The sequence below is a fragment of the Diospyros lotus genome, chromosome 15, assembly GCF_014633365.1.
Source record: "Diospyros lotus cultivar Yz01 chromosome 15, ASM1463336v1, whole genome shotgun sequence".
NCBI classification, from domain to species: Eukaryota; Viridiplantae; Streptophyta; class Magnoliopsida; order Ericales; family Ebenaceae; genus Diospyros; species Diospyros lotus.
The window spans coordinates 29,232,551-29,255,807 of NC_068352.1; the positions used below are offsets into that span (position 1 = coordinate 29,232,551).

The 23,257-nt window shown below is 37.1% G+C and overlaps 2 protein-coding genes across 3 annotated transcripts; one reads left to right on the forward strand and one right to left on the reverse strand.

The window, feature by feature from the left end:
• Positions 1-1,644: 1,644 nt before the first annotated feature.
• LOC127792122 (uncharacterized) lies at positions 1,645-5,258 on the forward strand. Of its 2 annotated transcripts, XM_052322490.1 has the most exons (11): positions 1,645-2,361; positions 2,457-2,597; positions 2,670-2,957; positions 3,030-3,098; positions 3,171-3,239; positions 3,319-3,591; positions 3,667-3,905; positions 3,982-4,153; positions 4,245-4,388; positions 4,472-4,740; positions 4,823-5,258. In XM_052322490.1, exons 1-11 carry the CDS (start codon positions 1,693-1,695, stop codon positions 4,974-4,976), a joined length of 2,487 nt encoding a protein of 828 aa, XP_052178450.1. In that variant the 5' UTR covers positions 1,645-1,692; the 3' UTR covers positions 4,977-5,258. The 2 variants fall into 2 exon arrangements, with proteins under 2 accessions (XP_052178450.1, XP_052178449.1); XM_052322489.1 differs by having other exon boundaries at positions 2,457-2,957.
• A 2,556-nt stretch (positions 5,259-7,814) lies between these two features.
• LOC127792123 (uncharacterized) lies at positions 7,815-10,381 on the reverse strand. Its single transcript, XM_052322491.1, has 3 exons — positions 8,576-10,381; positions 8,006-8,487; positions 7,815-7,881 (listed from the first exon to the last, which is right to left on the reverse strand). Exons 1-2 carry the CDS (start codon positions 10,375-10,377, stop codon positions 8,022-8,024), a joined length of 2,268 nt encoding a protein of 755 aa, XP_052178451.1. The 5' UTR covers positions 10,378-10,381; the 3' UTR covers positions 7,815-7,881; positions 8,006-8,021.
• Between the last annotated feature and the right edge of the window lie 12,876 nt (positions 10,382-23,257).

Genomic DNA, 23,257 nt, shown 5'->3' on the forward strand with positions numbered 1-23,257 from the left:
AAACTCAAACTATAAGAATTTAAAGCAGAATATTCAAAAGTAATGTTTAGAGCGTAATTAATTATATATGATATTTTTATTAAAAAAAATATTAAATACATAAAATTATAACACATAATTTTCTGTGGAAATGGCAAAAAGTAACCACTATTTAAACATAAAATTCCTTTCTATCCTCTTTTTAAAAAAAAAACGTTTCTGTACTTTCAAACAAACTAATTACATAATATAGCCACTTTGTCAGATTCAACCATTAGTTTATTTAAAAAGTTAGAAAGAAATAAAAAATAAACACAATAATAGTCAAATACTAAAATACCCCTCACCCGCTCATTACCCATTTCACCCATCCACTTCATCTCTCTCACTAAGCAACTGCCCGCCGCCGTCGTGACAGCCACTCGCCGCCGCCGCCGTGACAGCCACTCGCCGCCGCCGCCGTGACAGCCACTTGACCGCCGACATCAATCTCATCTTGGCTAAACAAGGTTAGAGTTTCTTTGTTGATTTTAATGAATAAGATGCTGTAAATGGTCGCCGACGACAAAGCTTCATCGGCGACCATGGAGATCGACCGGGCTTCGTCGCGAACGAAGACCCACGGTCGGGCTTCGTTCGCGACGAAGCCCGCTGTGCCCAACGGGCTTCGTCTTTGGGGCTTCGTTGCAGACGAAGCCCGATCGGGCTTCGTCTGCAACGAGCCCCCTGCATCTCGACAAAGCTCGATCGAGCTTCGTCTGCAAACGAAGCTCGATCGAGCTTCGTCTGCAGACGAAGCCCGTTCGGGCTTCCTGAATCGAAGCCCGATCGGGCTTCGTCTAGAAGAAGACGCTTCGTCTTCGTCTAGACGAAGCCCGCTAGGGCTTCGATTCAGGAAGCCCGATCGGGCTTCGTCTGCAAACGAAGCCCGATCGGGCTTCGTCTCCAAACGAAGCCCGATCGGGCTTCCTGAATCGAAGCCGTAGCGGGCTTCGTCTAGACGAAGACGAAGCGTCTTCTTCTAGACGAAGCCCGATCGGGCTTCGATTCAGGAAGCCCGAACGGGCTTCGTCTCACTGCAACGAAGCCGAAGCTCGATCGGGCTTCGTTGCAGGAAGCCCGAACGGGCTTCGTCTGAAACGAAGCTAGCTTCGTTTCAGACGAAGCCCGTTCGGGCTTCCTGCAACGAAGCCCGATCGAGCTTCGGCTTCGTTGCAGTGAGACGAAGCCCTTCGGGCTTCCTGAATCGAAGCCCGATCGGGCTTCGTCTAGAAGAAGACGCTTCGTCTTCGTCTAGACGAAGCCCGCTACGGCTTCGATTCAGGAAGCCCGATCGGGCTTCGTTTGGAGACGAAGCCCGATCGGGCTTCGTTTGCAGACGAAGCCCGATCGGGCTTCGTTTGCAGACGAAGCCCGATCGGGCTTCGTCTCACTGCAACGAAGCCCAATGGGCCGCGACCAAGCCCACAGCCCAATCGGGCTCTCTCGACCGTTGGGCCCCAGCTCGATTATCTCTGCCCAACGAAGCTCGATTAGGTTTGGGTTGTGATGATCTGGCTGCGACAATTGGGCTTCTTCTTCTTTTACTTCTGTTTTTACATGGTCACTGTCTAAGACAATTGTTGTTTTTTTTTTTTTTTTTCCTTACAGATGGCTGAACAACAAACTATAAAATTTACTTATGTTCATACTCATCGAATATTACCGCCCGGAATGCGAGTTACTACTCATTGTGGGATCAAACACCTTGAGGCGATGCGTCGTGCTCTAGACCGATACAAGTTATTAGATAGATTCCTACAGGGCCCATTAGGACATTTCTTAAAGATGCCTTTGTCTCTCCATTTGACTGCACCACAATTGATATATCATGTTCTACTTAGGGAGGTGACATTTCCAGGTGCCCACCACGATGAGATGTGGTTCGAGATTGGTGGCACACCATATAGGTACGGGAGGCAGGAGTTCATACTTATTAGTGGACTCCGATTTGGGGCTATTGATAGGGAAAGCCTTGAACCGAAACCTATTGAGCCGGAGAGTTTACGTGCTCGACTATTTCCACAACATAAGAAGGGGGTGACTGGAGACGACCTTGAATTACTTATTAGTACCAGAGAGGACATGGTTTCAGAGGATGCCCTGAAACTGATTTACATTGCTGTGGTCGATATGTTTTTGTTGGGCCAGGATGAGCGCGGGCATGTGGATGATTTCTTGTGGACTATGGCTGAAGATTTACAAGCATTTGAGATGTTCCCTTGGGGTACGTATGTCTACAGTAAGAGTCAACATTACATCCGATTGGCCACGAAAGAAAGAAAATTGACTGGTGAAGGTGGGAAGAAAATCAACCTTTATGGTTTTGTATGGGCGTTTCAGGTACTCTTTCCTTATTGTATATGATTTGTCTATAATAACTAAATGTTTGTTTTGTTTTTTAATTTTTATTTTTATTTTTATTTTGCTCTTTACAGTGGTGGTTGATCGAAACGTTCCCATGGATTCAGAATAAATGGGCCGTTAGACTGTCTGATGCAGACATTCCAAGATGTAGAAAATGGCTATCAAAAAAAAGGCCGCAGATAAAAAATTACGACGATTGTCTTAGGAAGGAAGTAAGTGTGCAACTTACCTCTAAATTTTGTTTATTTTTAAATCATATCTATCTAAATAATACAATTTTGCAGGCACGAGGATCGAGTCCGACTCTTGAGCCCACTGATGATGAGCGGGAAACGAATTTTTGGAGATCTTTTAACCCTCAACACTCGGTTGGGGTCGATGTCTATAAATTTGGGGGCGGAGGGGGTGAAGAGGAGGAAGAGAATGGCGGGGATGAGGACGAGGACGAGGACGGGGATGAGGATAAGGCGAGTAGGATACATTTAGATGAGAAGGGAAAGGAAGAGAATGGGGAGGAGAAGAATAAGGAGAAGGCAAGATTCCCTGATAGTTCGCACCACGGACAATACGAGGTAGGGATATGATTTTTATTTAATAATGGTTTTAATTTATATTTTTTGTAATTGTTTATATATTTTTTATAGGAGGGAAAGGAGGAGAAGGATAAGGAGAAGGCAAGATTCTCTGATAGTTCGCACCACGGACAATACAAGGTAGGGGTATGATTTTTATTTAATAATGGTTTTAATTTATATTTTTTGTAATTATTTATATATTTTTTATAGGAGGGAAAGGGGGAGAAGGATAAGGAGGAGGTAAGATTCGTTGATAGTTCGCACCACGGCCAATATGAGGTAGGGGTATGATTTTTATTATCATAATGGTTTTATATTTTTTTTAATTATTTATATTTTTTTTGTTTGCCTTTTGTAGATCACCGAGATGCTGAAACAAACTCTAGATATGTTGCGGAGAATAGATGGGGAAATGAGTCAGGTGAGGACACAATTGTTGAGACTAGAGAGGGCGCAGGAATCACTAGAGAGGGGGCAAGCAGCACTAGAGAGGGGTCAGGCAGCACTATGTGCTCATCTACGCATCCCGCATATTTCCCCAGATCACAGCGATAATGTTCATGAGCAGTCCCAGGGTGATGATCAGGTAGATCCTGATCATCACGATGAGGACCAGGCATCTACATCTAGAGTAAATTCCAAATTTACTTTTATATGTTTTACTTTATTCTAAAATACTATTTTGTAACGGTTAGGTTTTGTTCAGTTACAGGAGGAGGAAGTGGTTAGGGTCGACAGGCGACCTATGCGAGATAGATTGCCATCGCAGTTTCGTCGTCCACCCTTCACCGATCCAACAAAATATAAAAGGAGAAAGAAGGATGCTACTTTGGAGGGGTCGGACGTGGACCCGATGCCGCCGGTACTAGACCCAATGCCGCCGGACATAGAGACAGTGCCCCCTGAGGGTTATATTGAGTTCATAGGTTCTAATGAAAATATTAGGTAAGTAACAATATTTACATTTTTTCTATTTGCATAAACAATATATTCTTACTCTTATTTTTCTTGGTTGTTGTAGTCTTCACACCGGTTTCATTCTTAACCTAACACCGGATGACCTCCGAAACATAGAGAATGAGGCCAACTGGTTGGAGGGTTACCATATCGATAGTTACATGTGTTGCCTGAGACGTATACAGTCTCGACGTCAATATGACACAAACTACGCTATCATGTCAACTTCGTTTTTTGTGAGTTTGCACTACTTTTTTTTTTTTTTTGCATCTTAATTTAATCTATGACCAATATTTTTATTTTATTTTATTTTATTTTATTTTTCAGGCATCCATGGTAAGATTTTGGGAACAGGAGTACGGGGGCAATAGGAGGGTTTTTGTGCCTTCTATCGCATCTGTTCCAGAAGAGTGGACCGGTTTCGTTGACGGGCGCATTGACGGAAGTCTCCCTTGGTGGGCAGTCGATTATGTAAGTCTTAATTCATTCTATTTATTTATTTATTTATTTATTTATTTATTTCTGTACGATTGACATATTAAAATAAAATACAGGTGTTGCTCCCTTGTAATGTAGCAAATTCTCATTGGTTTCTCTTAAAGATTTGCTTGAAAGATAGGAGAATTGTCATATATGACTCCAATTCCATAAATGAAGATAGTCGTAGGAGCAGGGTCGAAGCTATACAACCACTTGTGAGTTTGTTACCCATTCTACTAAAGAAAGCTGCATATTATGAACATGTAACTGCAACTGCGACGCTAGACAGAGATTGGGAAGTGGAGAATACTGATCCTCAGAAGTTGCCTCAACAACCGGATGGGTAAATTAATTTAAATTATATTACAGGGTCAATTTTCATGAAAATATGGTTATGTTACCAATGTGTGTTATGTCTGATACAGGGCCAGCTGCGGGTGCTACGTTATCAAATATGTCGAGGACATACTGAGGCATAATGAGGATCACTGGCATATGCACCCAACTGTGGATGTCCGTACCCTCCGAAGACAGATTGGAATATTTTTGTATAGACATAGCACGGTAGTATACTTGTAGATCAATAGATTAGAAGATTCTTTGTTTTGTGTTTTTATTTTCATCTAGTTCAAATGTTGTATATTTTTGTATAAGTATAGCAAATAGCAAATTGTATATTGCTCACTTGATGAAATGTGGTTTGTGGTGTTGTTGATGGTAAGGGATAAGTGGTTGTGGTGGCAGTATGTTGTTGGGAAGAGAGACTGAGTCTCTAATGTTGTGATGGTAAATATTGTCATGTTATTATGTTGTTGAACATAGAGACTGAGTCTCTAATGCAGGTTCAATGTCCAAGAAACAAGGGAGACTCTGTCGAAATTTTTAAATTACACTTATGGGGTAATTTGAAGATCATTACAACATGTTGATCCAATGTTAGTAGTTAGAACAATTCATCATGTATTTGTTGTGCATTCTACCTTTAACTAACTTGAACAACGTAACAAGAGATCATTTTAGTGTTAGTGGAACCCATAGATTGAGAGGAAAAATGAAAAACTTGGAAATGACTAACTTTGTAGTTGTTCCTCACACAAAGTGAAAAATAATGACTTTGTTGTGATATATACATTTGGGTTTACCCAAATAACATTAAAAGACATCATTTTAGTGGTAATGGAATATATTAATTTGAAGAAAAATCAAGAAAAATAAAAAAAAATCATTTTCGGGCTTCGTGGGCCACAAAGCCCGATGGCCGGGTTTCGTGGGCCACAAAACCCGATGGCCGGGTTTCGTGGCCCACAAAACCCGATGGCCGGGTTTGGTGGCCCACAAAGCCCGATTTTTTTTTTTTTTTTTTTTTTGCAATTGAATTTTTTTTTAAGTTTCCCACTAGTATAGTCTCAAATAACACTGATTGTTAAGAAATTACACTCTAATTTTTTAACAAGTTTATTATCATAGCGTTATTATCTTGCTTTGTCCAATATTATTAGAAGCAATTGATCATGTGTTGGTTGTGTTGATGGTGGATGGACATCCTCACACAAAGTGAAAAATAATGACTTTGTTGTGATATATACATTTGGGTTTACCCAAATAACATTAAAAGACATCATTTTAGTGGTAATGGAATATATTAATTTGAAGAAAAATTAAGAAAAATAAAAAAAAATCATTTTCGGGCTTCGTGGGCCACAAAGCCCGATGGCCGGGTTTCGTGGGCCACAAAACCCGATGGCCGGGTTTCGTGGCCCACAAAACCCGATGGCCGGGTTTTGGTGGCCCACAAAGCCCGATTTTTTTTTTTTTTTTTTTTTTTTTGCAATTGAATTTTTTTTTAAGTTTCCCACTAGTATAGTCTCAAATAACACTGATTGTTAAGAAATTACACTCTAATTTTTTAACAAGTTTATTATCATAGCGTTATTATCTTGCTTTGTCCAATATTATTAGAAGCAATTGATCATGTGTTGGTTGTGTTGATGGTGGATGGACATCCTCACACAAAGTGAAAAATAATGACTTTGTTGTGATATATACATTTGGGTTTACCCAAATAACATTAAAAGACATCATTTTAGTGGTAATGGAATATATTAATTTGAAGAAAAATCAAGAAAAATAAAAAAAAATCATTTTCGGGCTTCGTGGGCCACAAAGCCCGATGGCCGGGTTTCGTGGGCCACAAAACCCGATGGCCGGGTTTCGTGGCCCACAAAACCCGATGGCCGGGTTTTGGTGGCCCACAAAGCCCGATTTTTTTTTTTTTTTTTTTTTTGCAATTGAATTTTTTTTTAAGTTTCCCACTAGTATAGTCTCAAATAACACTGATTGTTAAGAAATTACACTCTAATTTTTTAGCAAGTTTATTATCATAGCGTTATTATCTTGCTTTGTCCAATATTATTAGAAGCAATTGATCATGTGTTGGTTGTGTTGATGGTGGATGGACATCCTCACACAAAGTGAAAAATAATGACTTTGTTGTGATATATACATTTGGGTTTACCCAAATAACATTAAAAGACATCATTTTAGTGGTAATGGAATATATTAATTTGAAGAAAAATCAAGAAAAATAAAAAAAAATCATTTTCGGGCTTCGTGGGCCACAAAGCCCGATGGCCGGGTTTCGTGGCCCACAAAACCCGATGGCCGGGTTTTGGTGGCCCACAAAGCCCGATTTTTTTTTTTTTTTTTTTTTTTTTTGCAATTGAATTTTTTTTTAAGTTTCCCACTAGTATAGTCTCAAATAACACTGATTGTTAAGAAATTACACTCTAATTTTTTAGCAAGTTTATTATCATAGCGTTATTATCTTGCTTTGTCCAATATTATTAGAAGCAATTGATCATGTGTTGGTTGTGTTGATGGTGGATGGACATCCTCACACAAAGTGAAAAATAATGACTTTGTTGTGATATATACATTTGGGTTTATCCAAATAACATTAAAAGACATCATTTTAGTGGTAATGGAATATATTAATTTGAAGAAAAATCAAGAAAAATAAAAAAAAATCATTTTCGGGCTTCGTGGGCCACAAAGCCCGATGGACGGGTTTCGTGGGCCACAAAGCCCGATGGCCGGGTTTTGGTGGCCCACAAAGCCCGATTTTTTTTTTTTTTTTGCAATTAAATTTTTTTTGAAGTTTCCCACTAGTATAGTCTCAAATAATAGTGATTGTTAAGAAATTACACTTTAATTTTTTAGCAAGTTTATCATTGCATCATTTTGGTGCTATTGAAACTGCATTATATACTCAGTTCTTTGCTCAACAACATACTACAACACAAGCTGTCAATTAAATTAATTATTATGAGTTTAGATGAAGGAAATTGAAAGATTACAAATATGAATAAATCTCAATTTCAAAGATTAATGTAAAAAATAATATTCATTTCTGAACCCCCGACAAAAAGATATTTGATTGATGTTGTCATCCTTTTTGTATCGTGCCAGTGATTTTTGAGCATTGCTGAAACACAAAGGATATATATGGTCAGTAAAAATTCCATTAACACTTTGCGAGTAAAAACATTTTTTTTTTCACAAACGATCTAACAACTATTGATAACATATGTGATAACATTATATCATACCTGAATGAGTCAATGTCTATTGATTGTTTTCATCATTGACAATATTATCATCACTTGGAATTGACAACTGTATAGGGCACCGACGACGAGTGTGTCCAGTCTCTTTGCAAATGCTGCATTTCCGGCTTGCCCTTGCAGAGGCCCTAGCAGCGTCCCTGGATTCCGGAGTAGTGGCTGTGCTCGACTCTCCAATGGAGGAAGTCCATTCATTAGGGCAACCAAGACTGTTGTGTCCTAGTTCACCGCATTTTCCACATTTTTTTCTTCGACGAGCTTCCCCCATGGAAGGAATTCGACCATTTCTCGGTCTACCCGGTTGTCGTCTTTGCACAGGTGGGAGTATAACTATCTGTCTGACGTACGTTGGAAGAACCCAAGCGGCCTTGTTAGGGAGAGGATTGATGGGAAGTGCATATGCGCGTCTGACCCAATCTGCAGTGTAATATGAATGGCAAAGCATATGGTAGTGCACCCTCATGAAACTGTCGCATAAGGCAAAGAAACACATAGTGTTAACATATCACACTAAATTACAAACATAATACGCAAATAAAAGTCAAACCATGATACCTGCTAGCAGCAATTGCATGAAGACATGGCATTTGATCAATGTCCCACTTGCGACAACTGCATGTACTCGCAACAATGTCAACTATCCCATCGCCTTCCTTTGCATGTTGCACGAGGTATTTGTTCCCTTGTATTATAGGAACTACACGACATCCTCGGTCTAATGTTTTGGCATGCGCCAAGTTAACATGTGCCACTGCAGCGGAGGTCACAATGGTTTCGAGTCTGGCAGCTGCAGCACGTCTATCACTAAACCATTTCTGAAGCATATGTCTCAAAAATTCATGTGCACTTGTTATAGGCAACCGACGTGCTTTCATCATGCATTTATTGAGAGACTCGGCAATGTTGGTGGTCATCATGGAATATCTTCTTCTTGGACAATATGCACGTGACCACTTTTTCGGTCCTGCTTCCATCAATGTCAGATGAGTCTGAGGATGCATCGATTGTATTTCTGCCAAGTATGTATCACACTCTATTGTGGTGTAACTGTATGCTGCAAGGTAGAATGCAGTCATCACATCTTTTCGCTGTCTACAACGTTTCTTCAAGTTTTGCTTAAGGTGGAAGAAACAAAAGACATGTGGGACAGAAGGGAAGACATGACTCATCGCATTCGCAATGCTTTGGTGACGATCAGAAACAATGACTAAATCTTCTCGCACTCCGATAGCCTCTCTCAATTTCGTCAAAAACCATATCCATGATCTGTCAGACTCACCATCTCCAAATCCAAAAGCGATGGGATAAATCATTTCCTCCCCATCTTTGCAAGTTGCAACGAATATCACCCCTTTGTGTTCACCTTTCAAATGTGTGGCATCAACGGCAACAACCGGTCTTATGTAAGACCGAAAACCATGAAGGCAAGCTCCGAGTGCAAAAAATGAATATAAAAAATAATTATTTTCATCTGTCTCTATTGCCGTGATACTGCCAGGATTTGTTTCTTTTAACATGTGAAAATATGAGGGTAGTTGCTGATATGATTCATCTGGATTACCATAAGTAAGTCTCTTTGCATGTTGTAAAGACCTCCAAGCTTTAGTGTACATAATCTGCACACCATGTTGTTCCAGCAACTCCCCCATTAGCATTCTAGGTGTATATTCACTACTCGCCACTCTTTCAGAAAACAAACTTCCGATGACAATAGCCTTCACACTTCGAAAATGTGAATCGTATACGTCCGGAGTACACGTGTGACTCGGCATAAATTTCACCACATGCCAAAACGAACAACCAGGTCTACATCTTGCACGAAGCATAAATTTGCAGTTCACATCCTTGCAACCAGCCTCAAATCGAATTGTGCACGAACGTCTGACTCGATAGTCCATCTTCACATCAACACAATATTGTCCAAATGCCAAAATTAGTTCCTGTTTACTTTTAAAGAGTGCACCCATGTGTAAAAGATCACCTTGGTATGGAATAGACACTTCAGGTCTTGTTTCCTCAATTGCATAATTTTCTACACCAGGAACGATCCAGTTTCTTTGTAAATGGTTGTCCTCAAATTGTGAACCTGAAAATCTTACTTCTGGGTACTCCGGACTCACTTCTCTTTCATCACCACCATCATCACTATTATCACCATCGCTATCGTCACTATTATTATCAGTTTCATTATCACAATCATCATCCGTATGTGGAGCGTCATCTGACAAACCACCCATACCATATGTACCAAAATCATCATTTTGCAGTGGACTACGTGCGGATGTAAATGGAATGGCACCTGAATCTTGATTACCACCACTACGTAGGTTACAAACTCCAATATCTTTACAAATCATATCAACATACATCACTTTATATTTTCTGTCATCGCACATAATAAACCTAACACCGTAGTCGTCCTTTATAGGAAACTTGGTAGCTGGAAGTTCGCTTGAGTGTTCCGTTACAAAATGAATGGTGATGTCGTACCTTGTTTTATCAATTCCCGTTACTGTGTACACAATCTCAACCAATTGAGTAAAAGTCGTATTTTTGTAGATTCCCGCACACATCCTATTACCCCCAATATACTTATTATCATTCCATTCCCCGTTCCACACGATGACCAACTGCACTAAATCCATTGCTACAAGATTGAAAGGAGTAAAAAATTAGTCTTACCATTACCATGGATGCAACGGACCCACACACACCCAAATCGGGTTCATTTCCTTATTAAATCAAGTCATAACTATAAGTAAGTAAGTTTATTTGTTTTTTGAGATTTGTATTTTATTTTCTTTTTCTAAAGAGATGATTTGTACAATTAAACATGATTTTTGACTTATAAACCAACAACCAAGTTATGATAATTTTTCATATGTAATTTAAGAAAAATATTTAAAAATTTTATGAAAAACATTGGAGGATTTTAACATAACACATTGAGGCACAAATGCTTAAAAAGTTAAATTTTGTTAAATAATATGATAAAATTAAATATATTATATTAAATTATATTATTTTACTCATATATAATATTAAATTATTTAACAAAATACTCATATTATTTTAAAAAATAATATATATAAAAACCATATCAGGTTTGTAGGCAACAAAAATCATAATCGGGCTTAGTTTCGGAACAAAGCCCGATCGGGCTTTGTTACCGATCGGGCTTTGTTCCCCCACAAAGCCCGATCGGGCTTTGTTCCCCCACAAAGCCCTATCGGGCTTTGTTCCCCCACAAAGCCCGATCGGGCTTTGTTCCCCCACAAAGCCCTATCGGGCTTTGTTCCGAAACTAAGCCCGATCAACTATTATCGCCCACAAAACCCATAAACGATGTGCAGTTTTGAAATTTTTTTTTTTTCACCCGAATTAGAGCAGATTTGGAATGATATCTATCAAAATATGTTCTGCTCACAACTACAATCATTCTACACAACCTTAATAAGCAATGTGAACACAAAAATTATTTTAAAAAAATAAAACAAATACAAATCGAATAGATACCTTGAGATTGGGTGAAATTATTTGTTGGAGAGAAAGAAAGAAACTTATTGAATGGGACTTCAGTGAGGTCGCTGCAATTGATAAAGAAGATTGAATGACCCAACAAGCAAAAAGATTGAATGTATGAAGAATGACTGAGTTTGGATAGTTTGACAATGGAGAGAAAGAGAGTAACGTGAATGTGGGAAGAGGAGAGAGAAGAAAGGTTATATGAAAGAGATAAGGATATTTTGGTAAATGAGGCTAAGGACAGTAGGGTTTTCTATTTTAAAATCTCATTAAGGGTATTTTTGGTATTTTACATAAAAGTGGCTATAGAGTGTAATTAGTTTGTTTGAATAGTTAAAAACGTTTTTTTTCTATGAAAAGTACAAAAAAGATTTTATACATTTGACTTTGGTCAAATATGAATTCGCCCCTAATTTTCTTAGTCTAACATTATTCTTCAATAAATCTATACGTTAGAAATGATAGAATAAATATAAAAAATATATATGTTAATGTTAGAGTATTAAAATATTAAAAGTTATTGTGAAATAATAAAAATTGTCAAATTCTAATAAAATTTGAAAACGTTTTTCCAATATATAAAATGAAGAGGCGGTGATTCTTGACGGCAATGATTGCTGTGGGCGGTCGAGGTGGCATCTCATTAATAGCTGAGTTGGCACACACAATTATCTTGAAGTTATATATACGAAGTTAAGAAAGGCGGGCGTGCGGCCCACTCCACTTCTCTGAGAGTGGCCTTTCGACTGTCTCCCCGGCCATCTGGCCATCCCTCTCACAAAGTGGCGACCTTTAGGCTGTTCTAATTAAGTGAGGTTAAGTCACTTTAATCATATAATAAAATTATTTAATAAATTAATTAAATTTTACATATTAGTGTTTGGCTAAAATAAATTAAAATGATAAAGGAAAATACAGTTAATTGTACATAAAAAAAAATGTACATGAGAAAAAGCGATAAAATTGAAATAAAAGTCATGAATAAGTTTGATAAATAAATTCTAATATTCAACTCATACACAAATTTATAATATTTTATTTAAAATTAATAATAATTTATAATAAATGTCTCTCCCTTCCATTTATGCTATGGTAGAAGTTCTTACTTTACCAACCATTTTTATTTCTAAAAGTTGTTTTGATTACTTAAAAAAGTACATTTTCAAGTAAAATTCAAACTTCCCCTCCCACTCCTCACCCCCAAATAATAAATAACTCTCTTTTTTAAGATGAATAATATTAAGAGTCGTCATTAATCATATAGTGCCTTCTCATCAGATGAAGTTAAAAAAGATTATATGTCATTATCTTCTCAATCTAATATCTCTTTTAATAAAAATATGACATATGACTGATGACATAACTCTTATCATTACTCTTTTAAAATTTATGTCTATTATTTCTTATACCAATTAAGATAATATACAAATTCAAGTATTTTTTGTTCAAGATTACACAAATTCGATCCAATTTTTACTAAAATTTATCTATTCATACTAGAGAGTGTAAATCAAATTAGAAATTAATATTTTTTCATACAAGCACATTTTAATTAATTAATTAATAATCAAATGAATCACATAAATAAAATTATTAAAACACATATTATATTTTTATAAATAACAAACAACAAATTAAATAAAAATTTGAACTTAAAAATTTTAAGTTATTAGGGGCTATATATAGCTATATAATTTGGTCTTTAGCCAATCATTAGCAATTAGAAATCAAGATTGGGGGGCACCAAAAGCGAGGGATGGATCACATCAAAGAGATATAACGTTATGGGCAACATCCAAATCTCCGAAGGAGGGAGAGGAAAGTGGGTGGAGGCTAACATGCAATGATTCCCCTCTTTGTTTTTTGTTTTTTTTTTATTTTAACTGTGTATTTTAATGGGTTTTATTATTCAAAGCATAATATTGGAAACATAGTACATTCCAAGGAATATGCGATGTGGGGGGCCGACGGAATAATGTAGGCTTTGTACTTAGGCCAGCGGTTTCTTTTTGTTGGTTTCGCGCTTCCATCGCGATGCCTGCGCGCCACGTCCTTCTCCTTTTGTCGCCTCCCTCCTCCCACTCTCTCAGCACGCCCCTTCCATAGAAATATAATTTCACCTCAGTGATCCAATAAAAACTTTCCAAATTAGTAATGGAGACACTTTTTGTTCGGTCTCATGTAATTAAATTTAAGGTTTGTTATTATAGTTTCATCCCCATTAAATTAAAAAATTGCAGTTCTTCTCGGGTAACTTGGATTTTTGACTGTGGCATGTGAAGAAAAATCAAAACGTGGGCCCTACATCAGTAAGCTCTTCTCTCTTTCTTTCTTTTTATTTGACATTATTATTATTTTATAAGGTGTTTGGTATTTTTATAGGGGGTGTTTGTTAATCAAGATAAGAGGGAAAAAATGTTAGATATGGGAAGCATTCCGGATGTTTGGTATTTCCAACGTGTTTATTAATCTTATCTGACCATTTCCGGAAAAGGCCTCACGTGACCTCTTATCTCCCCCTTTCAAGATAAATTTATCTACCTCCCTCCTCGGATAAATTTATCTTGCTCTTTCAAGATAAGGCTGAATTACTTATCTGCCCCTTGTAAGATAATTAATGCCATTTAGTGCATTTTAAAGATTTAAATTTATTAAAAAATCTTATTTATTTAACTCTTATAATTAATATTTTTTAATATATTTTTAAATTATTATATGTTTTGACAATTTTTAAAATTTAAATGACATTATTCATTTCATTGATTTTTAAAATTTAAATTTCTCTCTCTATATATATTTTATTTAACTCTTTTCAACTCTTTTTAAATTTATTTTTGGACATGAATTTGAAAAATAAAATATTATTTTTAAGTTTAATCTTAATTTTTTTGACAATTCACATTAATCATAAATTTGATAATAGGAATATTTTGGTAAAAAACGCTTATCTTGGTGCTTATCATATGTATTAACAAACACATGTAAAGAAAAAATACAATTATCAGTGGATTCTAAAAAATTTAACAAACAGTCTGATAGAAATCTTTGAATGCTTCCCAGCTTTATCTTGATCATTTCATATCTTGATCCGGAAAGCATCTCAATCTTATCTTGATATCATCTTATCTTGCTCATTTTAACAAACGCCCCGATAATAAAAAGATGTTCTTTTGCTAAATCGGGCACTTGCTTCTCTTTATTAATTAATTACTCAGGACTTCTTAATTTTAATTTTCTCCCTTTACTGTGTGCAACTCAGACAAATATGCGTGAGTTTGAGCCTCTTGAGTGTTTTAATCACACTCTTAAGATATATTTATATATTTTATTTTGAGATTTTGTTAATTAATGTTTTCGAACACTTGTTAAGATTTTGTTTGGCTTACCCTTTTTATTAGTAGTTTTTAAGCTATTTAGTTTTTAAGTTGTGTAAAACTTAAAAGTTAGGTAACGTTTAAACTGATAACGTGTTTGGATAAATATATTTTTAAACGATCAGTTATATAGTTATGTGTTTAGTTTAAAAAAATTACTAAGCTATCAGAATTTAACAAAAAGATAAAAATATACATGTTGTTGAATAATATAAATAAAATTTATAAAATTATTAACTTTTAATAAAAATATTAAATATATTAATTCAATATATATTAATATATATAGGGAATGGAGAAGACGACGGAACCAAGGGCGACAGAGACAATAAGAGAAGGCGACTATGGAGGCAACGAAGAAAAAGATGAAGGCAACGATGATGGGCTAAGGAGATGAACGATGAGGATGGCGACAACTTTGACGACAAGTTTGGGGACGACGATAGAGACAGCAATGAGTTTGGGGGCGGCAACGTTAGAGAAGGTAGAGGGATTGTAGTATCCCAAAATTCTGGAAAAAAAAATAATAATGATAACAATAATTTCAATAAAAGATTAAATTAAATTAAATTAAATTTAGTTAATTAATTTAAATTAATTAATTTGTTAAAATTTTGTGGCTGTGCGCGTGTGCGTAAGGGTTAAGCAAAGTGGCCACTTTTCTGTCAAATGAAAATAGAGAAGAACAGAGAGAGAGAGAGAGAGATCAGTGGGTCGCTTGGCCAAGTGAGGAAGCAGCAGCGGAGGGGGAGGACGCGCGAGCAGCAACGGGCCAGCAGACGCGCGCGGTGGCGCACGGTGACGCGCGATGGCGCGCGGAGGCAGCAGCGGAGGCCGGCAGGGGCTGGCGCTGGTGCGCGCCATGGAGGAGAAGGAGAAGGCAGCAGTCGCGGGAAGAAAAAATGAAGAGGAAGAAAGAAAGAAGAAAGAGAAGAAGAAAGGAAGAAGAAGAAAGGAGAAAGAGGAAAGAAGAAGAAAAAGAAAGAAAGAGAGAAGGGAGAAGAAACAAGGCGCAGGGGAGAAGACGCAAGGAAGAAGAAGAAGAAGAAGAAGAAAATAATAAAAGAAAATGAAGAAATTAAGGAAAAATAAGGGATTTTGGGATTTTCTCGGCATGAAAAGTGATCAGGTACGTGGGTAAAAATTAATAGAAGCATGTTATGTTTAAATTATAAATTTTACGCGATTAAAATTAATTAATTTGGGTCCCGGTTGTGTTATTTGCTAGGAAATTATTTAATTTGCCTCAGGAGCTTGAGAGAAGTCGGAATCAGCTAATTTCAGGCAAGCTCCTCACCCTCTCCTCGTGTTCTTCAATTCCTGTGAAAGACCCATTGATTTCCTGTATTTTATCTTCTCCCTTACTCTAATTCGGCACCTCGCCTTATTTGTTGAGTTATTATTCAGTGTTTTAAGTTAAATTAAATCTGAGACATCTAGAGTTTTATTTGTTGTGTGCCTACGGGGGTTTGTACCGCCCCCACACCTTTCGAAAATGATGCTGAACCAGTTTGGGGACTAGGTTCCTAGACGTGAGGGTTTATTTACGATTTTATTGGGTTTTCTTACAGTTTTTCTCAGATTTATTTATGGTTCGGTTAGAGTTATCGAGCAGTGGGGTAGGGGTCGGTTGTTAGTGACGTTGGGGTAGACTATGGTACGGCCCTAAAGTGGACCGTCGGGTGGACACCCCTAGTCACTGGCCGTTGACCGGTGCCGGGCATTGCTGACTAACTCTGCCGGTATGTGATTTACTGCATGAGTAGATACATCGTATTACTGTTCATGATTTGATATGCACATGGGTACGGGATGCATGTTGGGATATTCATTTATTGAGTATGCTTGGACACGGACATTCTAGCTTGATTAGGTTGCATCCAGCGCGACATATGCATGGCGTGTGGTTTACTATGTGGGCGGAGCATGGCCTGATGCCTGGATGTATGGGCGCCTTGTATCACGTTGATGCTCACTACGCCATTGCATTTTTATGTGTATTGCATAGCTACTGGTAGTTATTAGTTCTCGGACGGGAATACCGTTCCGAGGGAGCCTATGGCTCGGTTGTCGAGAGTACCGACGGATATGGGTGACGGGAGTACCGACCCAGGATTGCGCGCGCAGGTTTGTGGAGATATTTGTTGCCTTTCAGGGCAGCGGCAGGTTGGTATGGGACTTGGGTGCCAAGTGTCTTATGTGGGCCCCAAGAACCGGTATGTGCTTTTATTTTGTTATGCTATTGAGCTGTTGTGTTGTAGCGTCTCATGGCTTGTGTGTACTTGGGGGTTTGTTCTGGGGAGAGATTTCTGGTTTTGTGTAGCCTTTAGCCTTTCTTTTCTTATGCTTGCTGAGTCTCTCGACTCACCTTGCTTTCCATCATTCCAGGTAGTGGCGGCGTGGGGCATGGCAAGGGAGTCAGCTTTAACGGCAGAGTCGATGTGGTGTACAGGCAGTCTCGTCAATCCCTATCCACTCTGATATCTAAGTAGAATTTGCTCTATTATTTCGTACTGTGCCAGGTGTTTTCTCGAGTCTTGTGTATGTTGGCACAGGAGTTCGTATTCTTTTATTTATCTTGTGACCGCTGTGTTAGCGGGGTACCCATAGTGCATGCATGTCTTGAGCTTTGCTTCCGCTGTTCTTATTTTCGTGTATGCATGCTGGGGTGGTCTTTGTCTTATGTTTCATTATTTTTCTCCTCCCGTAGGCGCTCCCGTTCGGGTAGTCCCGGCGGTTAGGCTACCCGGGCGGGGGTGCTTACAGGGATGAAAAAGGGTAAAGGTCAAAAATATGTATTTTATTTGAAAGTAAATTTGTAATTTCTTTAATCAACGCAAACACTACTATAAGCTTATTTGAAAAAGATTGGAGGGAAGAGAAGAGGATAGAGCTTTTCTCAAACACTACTCATTTAGCTTATAAGGTTGGTAGTGTTTAAATTCTTAAATATTGTTTGGACCATCTAGGCCCAATCTCGACCCTCTCCTTGGGCCTAATCTTGGTCCTCCCTCTAAACCCAGCATCAGCCTGTCACGTCATCATTGCAACCTTCCACTGGATATTGGCACAGCTACCCCAAATTTCATCCTCATTAATGGCAGATCACTTCCACATTAATGAGGGTTCCGTCACCATCATGCTACCATCTGGGAACTTCCACGGGCATCGGATAGTCAATCACATCACCTGCAAACGCATGCATGCAGAAGAACGTCTCATCCTCCTATATTAGCCAGCTCTTCTCAGAGTCAAGATATGTTCTGATTTTTGACCTACTGATACATTATTTTCTCCTTACCCTCTCATTCACTGGAGCGTTCGAGTGCTTGCAGGCGCCAGCCACCCCTCGGACAAATTCGTCGTCGGAGCTCGCACATCGCCGTTGCGACCCCGCCTTCGACTATCCTCTTTTGGTTAGGAATGAACATTGTCAAATACATAAAAATTAAGTTATGTAACTTCTAAACTAATTCAATAGCTTATAAGCGGTCAAACACCGCTTTATAATGTATCTTATTTTTTGTATTAAATATTTTTATTGATTAATAATAAATGTATTATATTTTAAAATATTTTATCAATTAATAAAAATATTTAAATATTAAAAATAAGATACATTAAACGCACTTTAACAAGTGATTCAAAAATATTCATTTAAAAATCATAAATGATCAACTCGGGACACCTTAGTAGAGGACTTTGAAAAGTTAAAAGTAGTGGAATATTTTATTGTGACACCCAATGCACTTGGTCGTCCTCACACCTTAATAGGAACTCATTAAAAGTAAAAAAGAACAACAAAGTTGAGTCAAATTTGGCCTAATCATATAAAAATGGGAAAAGTTTTGAGTTAAATAAAGAGGAAGAAGAGAAAGCAAGTTTTGAATGTTTGGAGGACAATCGTCCACAGAAAGTGCCCCCCTCCTAACTGCTCCAAAATCTGATTTGTCTTCTAATTAAATTGCATTGCATTAGCAATTAGCTACACTTCCTTTCACAATACGTAACTTCTACCAGCCCACTAATCTGTTCTCTTCTCCTTATGGCACCCAATTTTTACAATAATATTCTACACCAATAAATAAACAACTAGCAATAATAATAGTAATGATACCTATCATGGTTATATGTACGTATGTATATAAAATTTTGTTTTGGGGCATGTTCAATGGCTTACATGCAAAGGCCGGCAAAGGAGCAGCTTTATTTTCTGGGCCATATTGGGCTGTGGTGATTGCTGGGAGTTAGGTTGGAACAAAAGTTGAAAGATAATTGAATTGGAGTGTTTGATTTGCATGAAATTTTGGATAGTGGTTGATGACGTTTGAGAAAATTTTAAGAGGAGAAGGGATTAATAATGTTACTATTAATAGTTTACCAAAAGTTTATTCTTGTAAAGTATGATAGTTTGAGTGAGTTTTTTTGTGTAATCTAAGTAATGAAGTATCAAATTAGCACTCATAAAATCTAATTCTATAAACAGGTCAAGAGACACAACTATATTTTTGATCTTATTATTTAGGGTACGTTTGATTGCAATTAGTTGGAAAAGAAAATATTTTTCTATTTTCATGAAAAACAAAAACCACTGCCCCTTAGAATTAATTTTCATATAAAATAAGTCAAAACATACTCTAAAGGATTATATCATGAAAATCAATTTCATAAAAAATATAATGTGTCAACCAATAAAGATAGAAGTAAAAATAAAATTTAATTATTTTAATATGACATTTTTATAAAATTTTTATATTATCAAACACACCTTAACGTTATCTCAAAAAAAAACTCATATCAAAATCCCTATAATTAAACACAATTTGTCTTTATTGAAAACCCGTGTTGGGAGAGACAATCTTGCATCAATACAACTCACTAGTGAGGTAGTTTAGTGCTTATTAAGCACCACTTGCTTCAATTCTCCTTAGGGTCCTTCTTAGAACAAAAAGGTACAATCATGTTTACATGCACCTCTAAATCAAAATAATAATAACTATCTCAAAATGTAGAGATATTTTCAAGGTACAGATTGATAGATTCTCTCACCAGTTACCTTAATAGTTGGGAATTTCCATTTCTGCTCGTGTCTCTGAGATCATTATCGATGTTTCTGAGATCATTGTCGATGGTGTTAGCTCTTGGCTAGAGAAGGCTTCCTCGGGGTCTCTAAATATGATCCAGAACCATATGCCTGGCCCCCCATGGGTCAAGCACCGGGATGAGCTTCACTGGCTCCCAACCCTTGATGGAGCCTTTTCTATTTGGTTTGTTTTGTAAGGTCTTCTGTTGTAGCACCCACATATTTCGTGGCATTGTTTGGTATGATATAGTACTATTATTCTTGCTCATATGTTTATTTTTTGATTAGCAGTTAGTGAGCATTTATATACTCTTGATCATGTTAACATATTTTTGTTTTTGACGAATAGGTGTTTTCTGTGCAAGGTGACAATGAAGAGGTATAGCCATTTGTTCTTTAACTATTCCTATTATAAGCAAGTGTTATCCTTCTTTTGGCATTCGAAAAAATTTGGATGACCTTAGCGACAAAGGGAAATCGACATTTTATGGGCTGCAACGAGGTAAATTGGCAAAAATCCTTGGCATGTTACTAATCATTTGATTTTACAGGCAATGGTGTCCTTTATTTAGAGGGAGCAGAACAATAGATGTTTAGGGAAGCAAAAGCGCTCCCCATCCCAATTGGCATATCAAATTCAATATGGTATGTGAGCATGGTTGGTTACCTTCCCTTTTCCCCATTCTCTTCAGAGTCGCACTCTGTGGCATTTTTGGCAACTTTCGGTCAACTAGTCTTTTGTAACCCACTAAGACATATTGTTTCATATCTTAGGGGTTGTCAATTTGCTTCTACATCATTCTCCAAATAGTATGGTGGTTGTCTCATGAGTATGTTTGTTTTGTTAGTTTTTCCCAATTTGCTAGAGACCTATTCCGTTAGCTTCGGTTGCTTCGTAGTAAGGGGTTGACAATATGCTCCAGCATCGGTGGTTGTGTTATTGGTACTCGCCTTTGGGTGTTGAGGTCTTTGTTGTTTTGTCGATCATCTCCTGGCTTCTTCATATATCAGTTGTGTATCCCTAGTTTTTGGATTTTATTCTCTATCTAGTGTTTAGGTTGATTTTCGTTGTTTACTAGTTTTACGTCTTTTTTTTTTTTTTTTGTGAGGCCTAAGTATGCCCCAATAATTTGTAGACGCTTTGTGGTCTTCATTTAATGTAATTTTTATTTATAGAAAAAAATTGACAAAAAAACATAATTTCAAAGTAGGCATGAAATTTACTAAAAAAGAAAGAAAAAAAAAAGCTATTTAATCTTTGATGGAATTTGCGTATGGTGGTGCGAGTAAAAATAAAAACATTTACGTGCATCAGACATACACAGCATAAGCAATAAACACACACTATACATAATTTAGATATTTAAGTAACACGTTATTTCATAATATGAAATACATTAAATAAATACCTAATGCCCGATATCAGGTTGGATACATAAATCGTTTTTGTATCAAGACCGATTTCACCTCACATCGTGATGATTCTAGTTTGTCCACACCTAATGTATTGTCCAATATCACTCCATGCACCTCTTCCAAGTGATAGTTTGATAATTCCATGCCACCAGCACACTTGTGTCTCTTACGCGTGACAATCACACACTTGTTATTTAACGGAGACAGAAACAAAAAATGATAGAAGAATAAGAAGAAGCAGAAGAAAAGCCAAGCAACCACTTTCTGTTGATTTCCAATTGCCTCTTTACGTCCAAAAGCCTTTGTCGATTGCCTCCACCTCCCCTCCCAATTTGCTACCACGTGGGCCATACTGAGAGAGGCTGAGATGGCACCGGGAATCAACTCCCGTCCATTGGCCAGTTCAGTGTCAAGGCAGTCAACTCTGCTACTCCAGCAAATCAACATTTGAGTTGTTACCATCATTAACACTTAATGACATACTTGAGACACATTGGGTACATAGTGCTGACACCAGATACAACACTATATGATGTGTGACTTTCTAAGTTCATTGCTCGCTAGCAAACAGATAGCACCAAAACCCCGTTTGGTACCGACCAACACCTTGACCCATCACAGAAATCTCTCCATATCTCGGTGATGATCCGAGAAGTTCTAAAAAGCGTTTACCAGCAATTTAAGATAATATAAAAAATAATAAAGTCTCACTTCAAATGAACCTATTATAGTTAACGATTACCGTATGTTATAATTATTCCATCACCTAGCGTTCCAACTAAGCGAGAGTTATGGAATGATAAACTCACAAACTCAGTAACTATGTGTCAAATCTTATTAGAGTGATTAGATGACACCTCAGAGGACACATTTCATGATAATCAATTCACCCTAGCTAGGGATTGTCCTATCACACTAATGGTAGACAATATAGGGCGTTTAGCCCATCAATAACAATGAGGATGACAGATTCTATCCCCAACACCTGCTTCCATATACCAGCAATACGGAACCACATAGATAAACCTCTCCACCCCACAATTAGATTGTTTGACCTATTAGCAAATCTCGCACACCGATACATAAGACAATCGTGTTAGTTCAAGTCTAAGAACTAGCTACACTATGGCAACTAGACAATATGATCATTATCCACAATGTCATATGATCAGTCATTGGCGTCATATTCAGTGCATTGTTCCCTAACAACCACCCATAGGTTTACTAAAAATATCACATGTCATATGGCATGTGACTCACCACTCTACCATCAATAATTCATATTGATCAAGGTAGTAAACTCTGTGTTGATCTATACTCGACTAATCAGAGTCTTAATTCAATTAATCTAAGGATGATGAATTATTTAAGAAGTCATGTCAGTAGACAATCCTGTCACATAGTCTCAACATGTTCTCAAACAATAGATTTAGATTCTCAAACAGGAGATTTAGAGACTCATTTATATGACAAATTACAAAGTTCATAAATAATGATAAACTTATCTTTTATTAATATATTCAAAAATATAATAAATGTATTTATCACAAGTTCAATGTGATCTAAATCTAACATTAGGACATACTAAACTAACTATAACGCCTCGTTAATGGTGATTTAAATTAATTTTGGGATAATTTGATTTAAAAGAAATATTAAAATAGTTTGTTGTGATTAAATAAAATTAAATTGGGTGATTTTAAGGAAATAAGAAGTTAAGGTATTGATTAATTATTTTAGGAATTTCTGGAATTAGAAAAAAATTGAAATAAATTAATTTGTGTGATTTTTAGAAGTTTCAGGCATTTCTACAATTAATATAGGGGGTGAGAGTGCAAT

Bases quoted from the DNA above. Each gene is read 5' to 3' on its own strand.
- LOC127792122 (XM_052322489.1), top strand. From the start codon at position 1,693: ATGCGAGTTACTACTCATTGTGGGATCAAACACCTTGAGGCGATGCGT. The intron at 3,906-3,981 runs GTAAGTAACAAT...TGGTTGTTGTAG, and splicing joins GGTTCTAATGAAAATATTAG to TCTTCACACCGGTTTCATTC. The intron at 4,154-4,244 runs GTGAGTTTGCAC...TTTATTTTTCAG, and splicing joins TCATGTCAACTTCGTTTTTT to GCATCCATGGTAAGATTTTG.
- LOC127792123 (XM_052322491.1), bottom strand. From the start codon at position 10,377: ATGATTTGTAAAGATATTGGAGTTTGTAACCTACGTAGTGGTGGTAAT. The intron at 8,488-8,575 runs GTATCATGGTTT...CTTATGCGACAG, and splicing joins CATGCAATTGCTGCTAGCAG to TTTCATGAGGGTGCACTACC.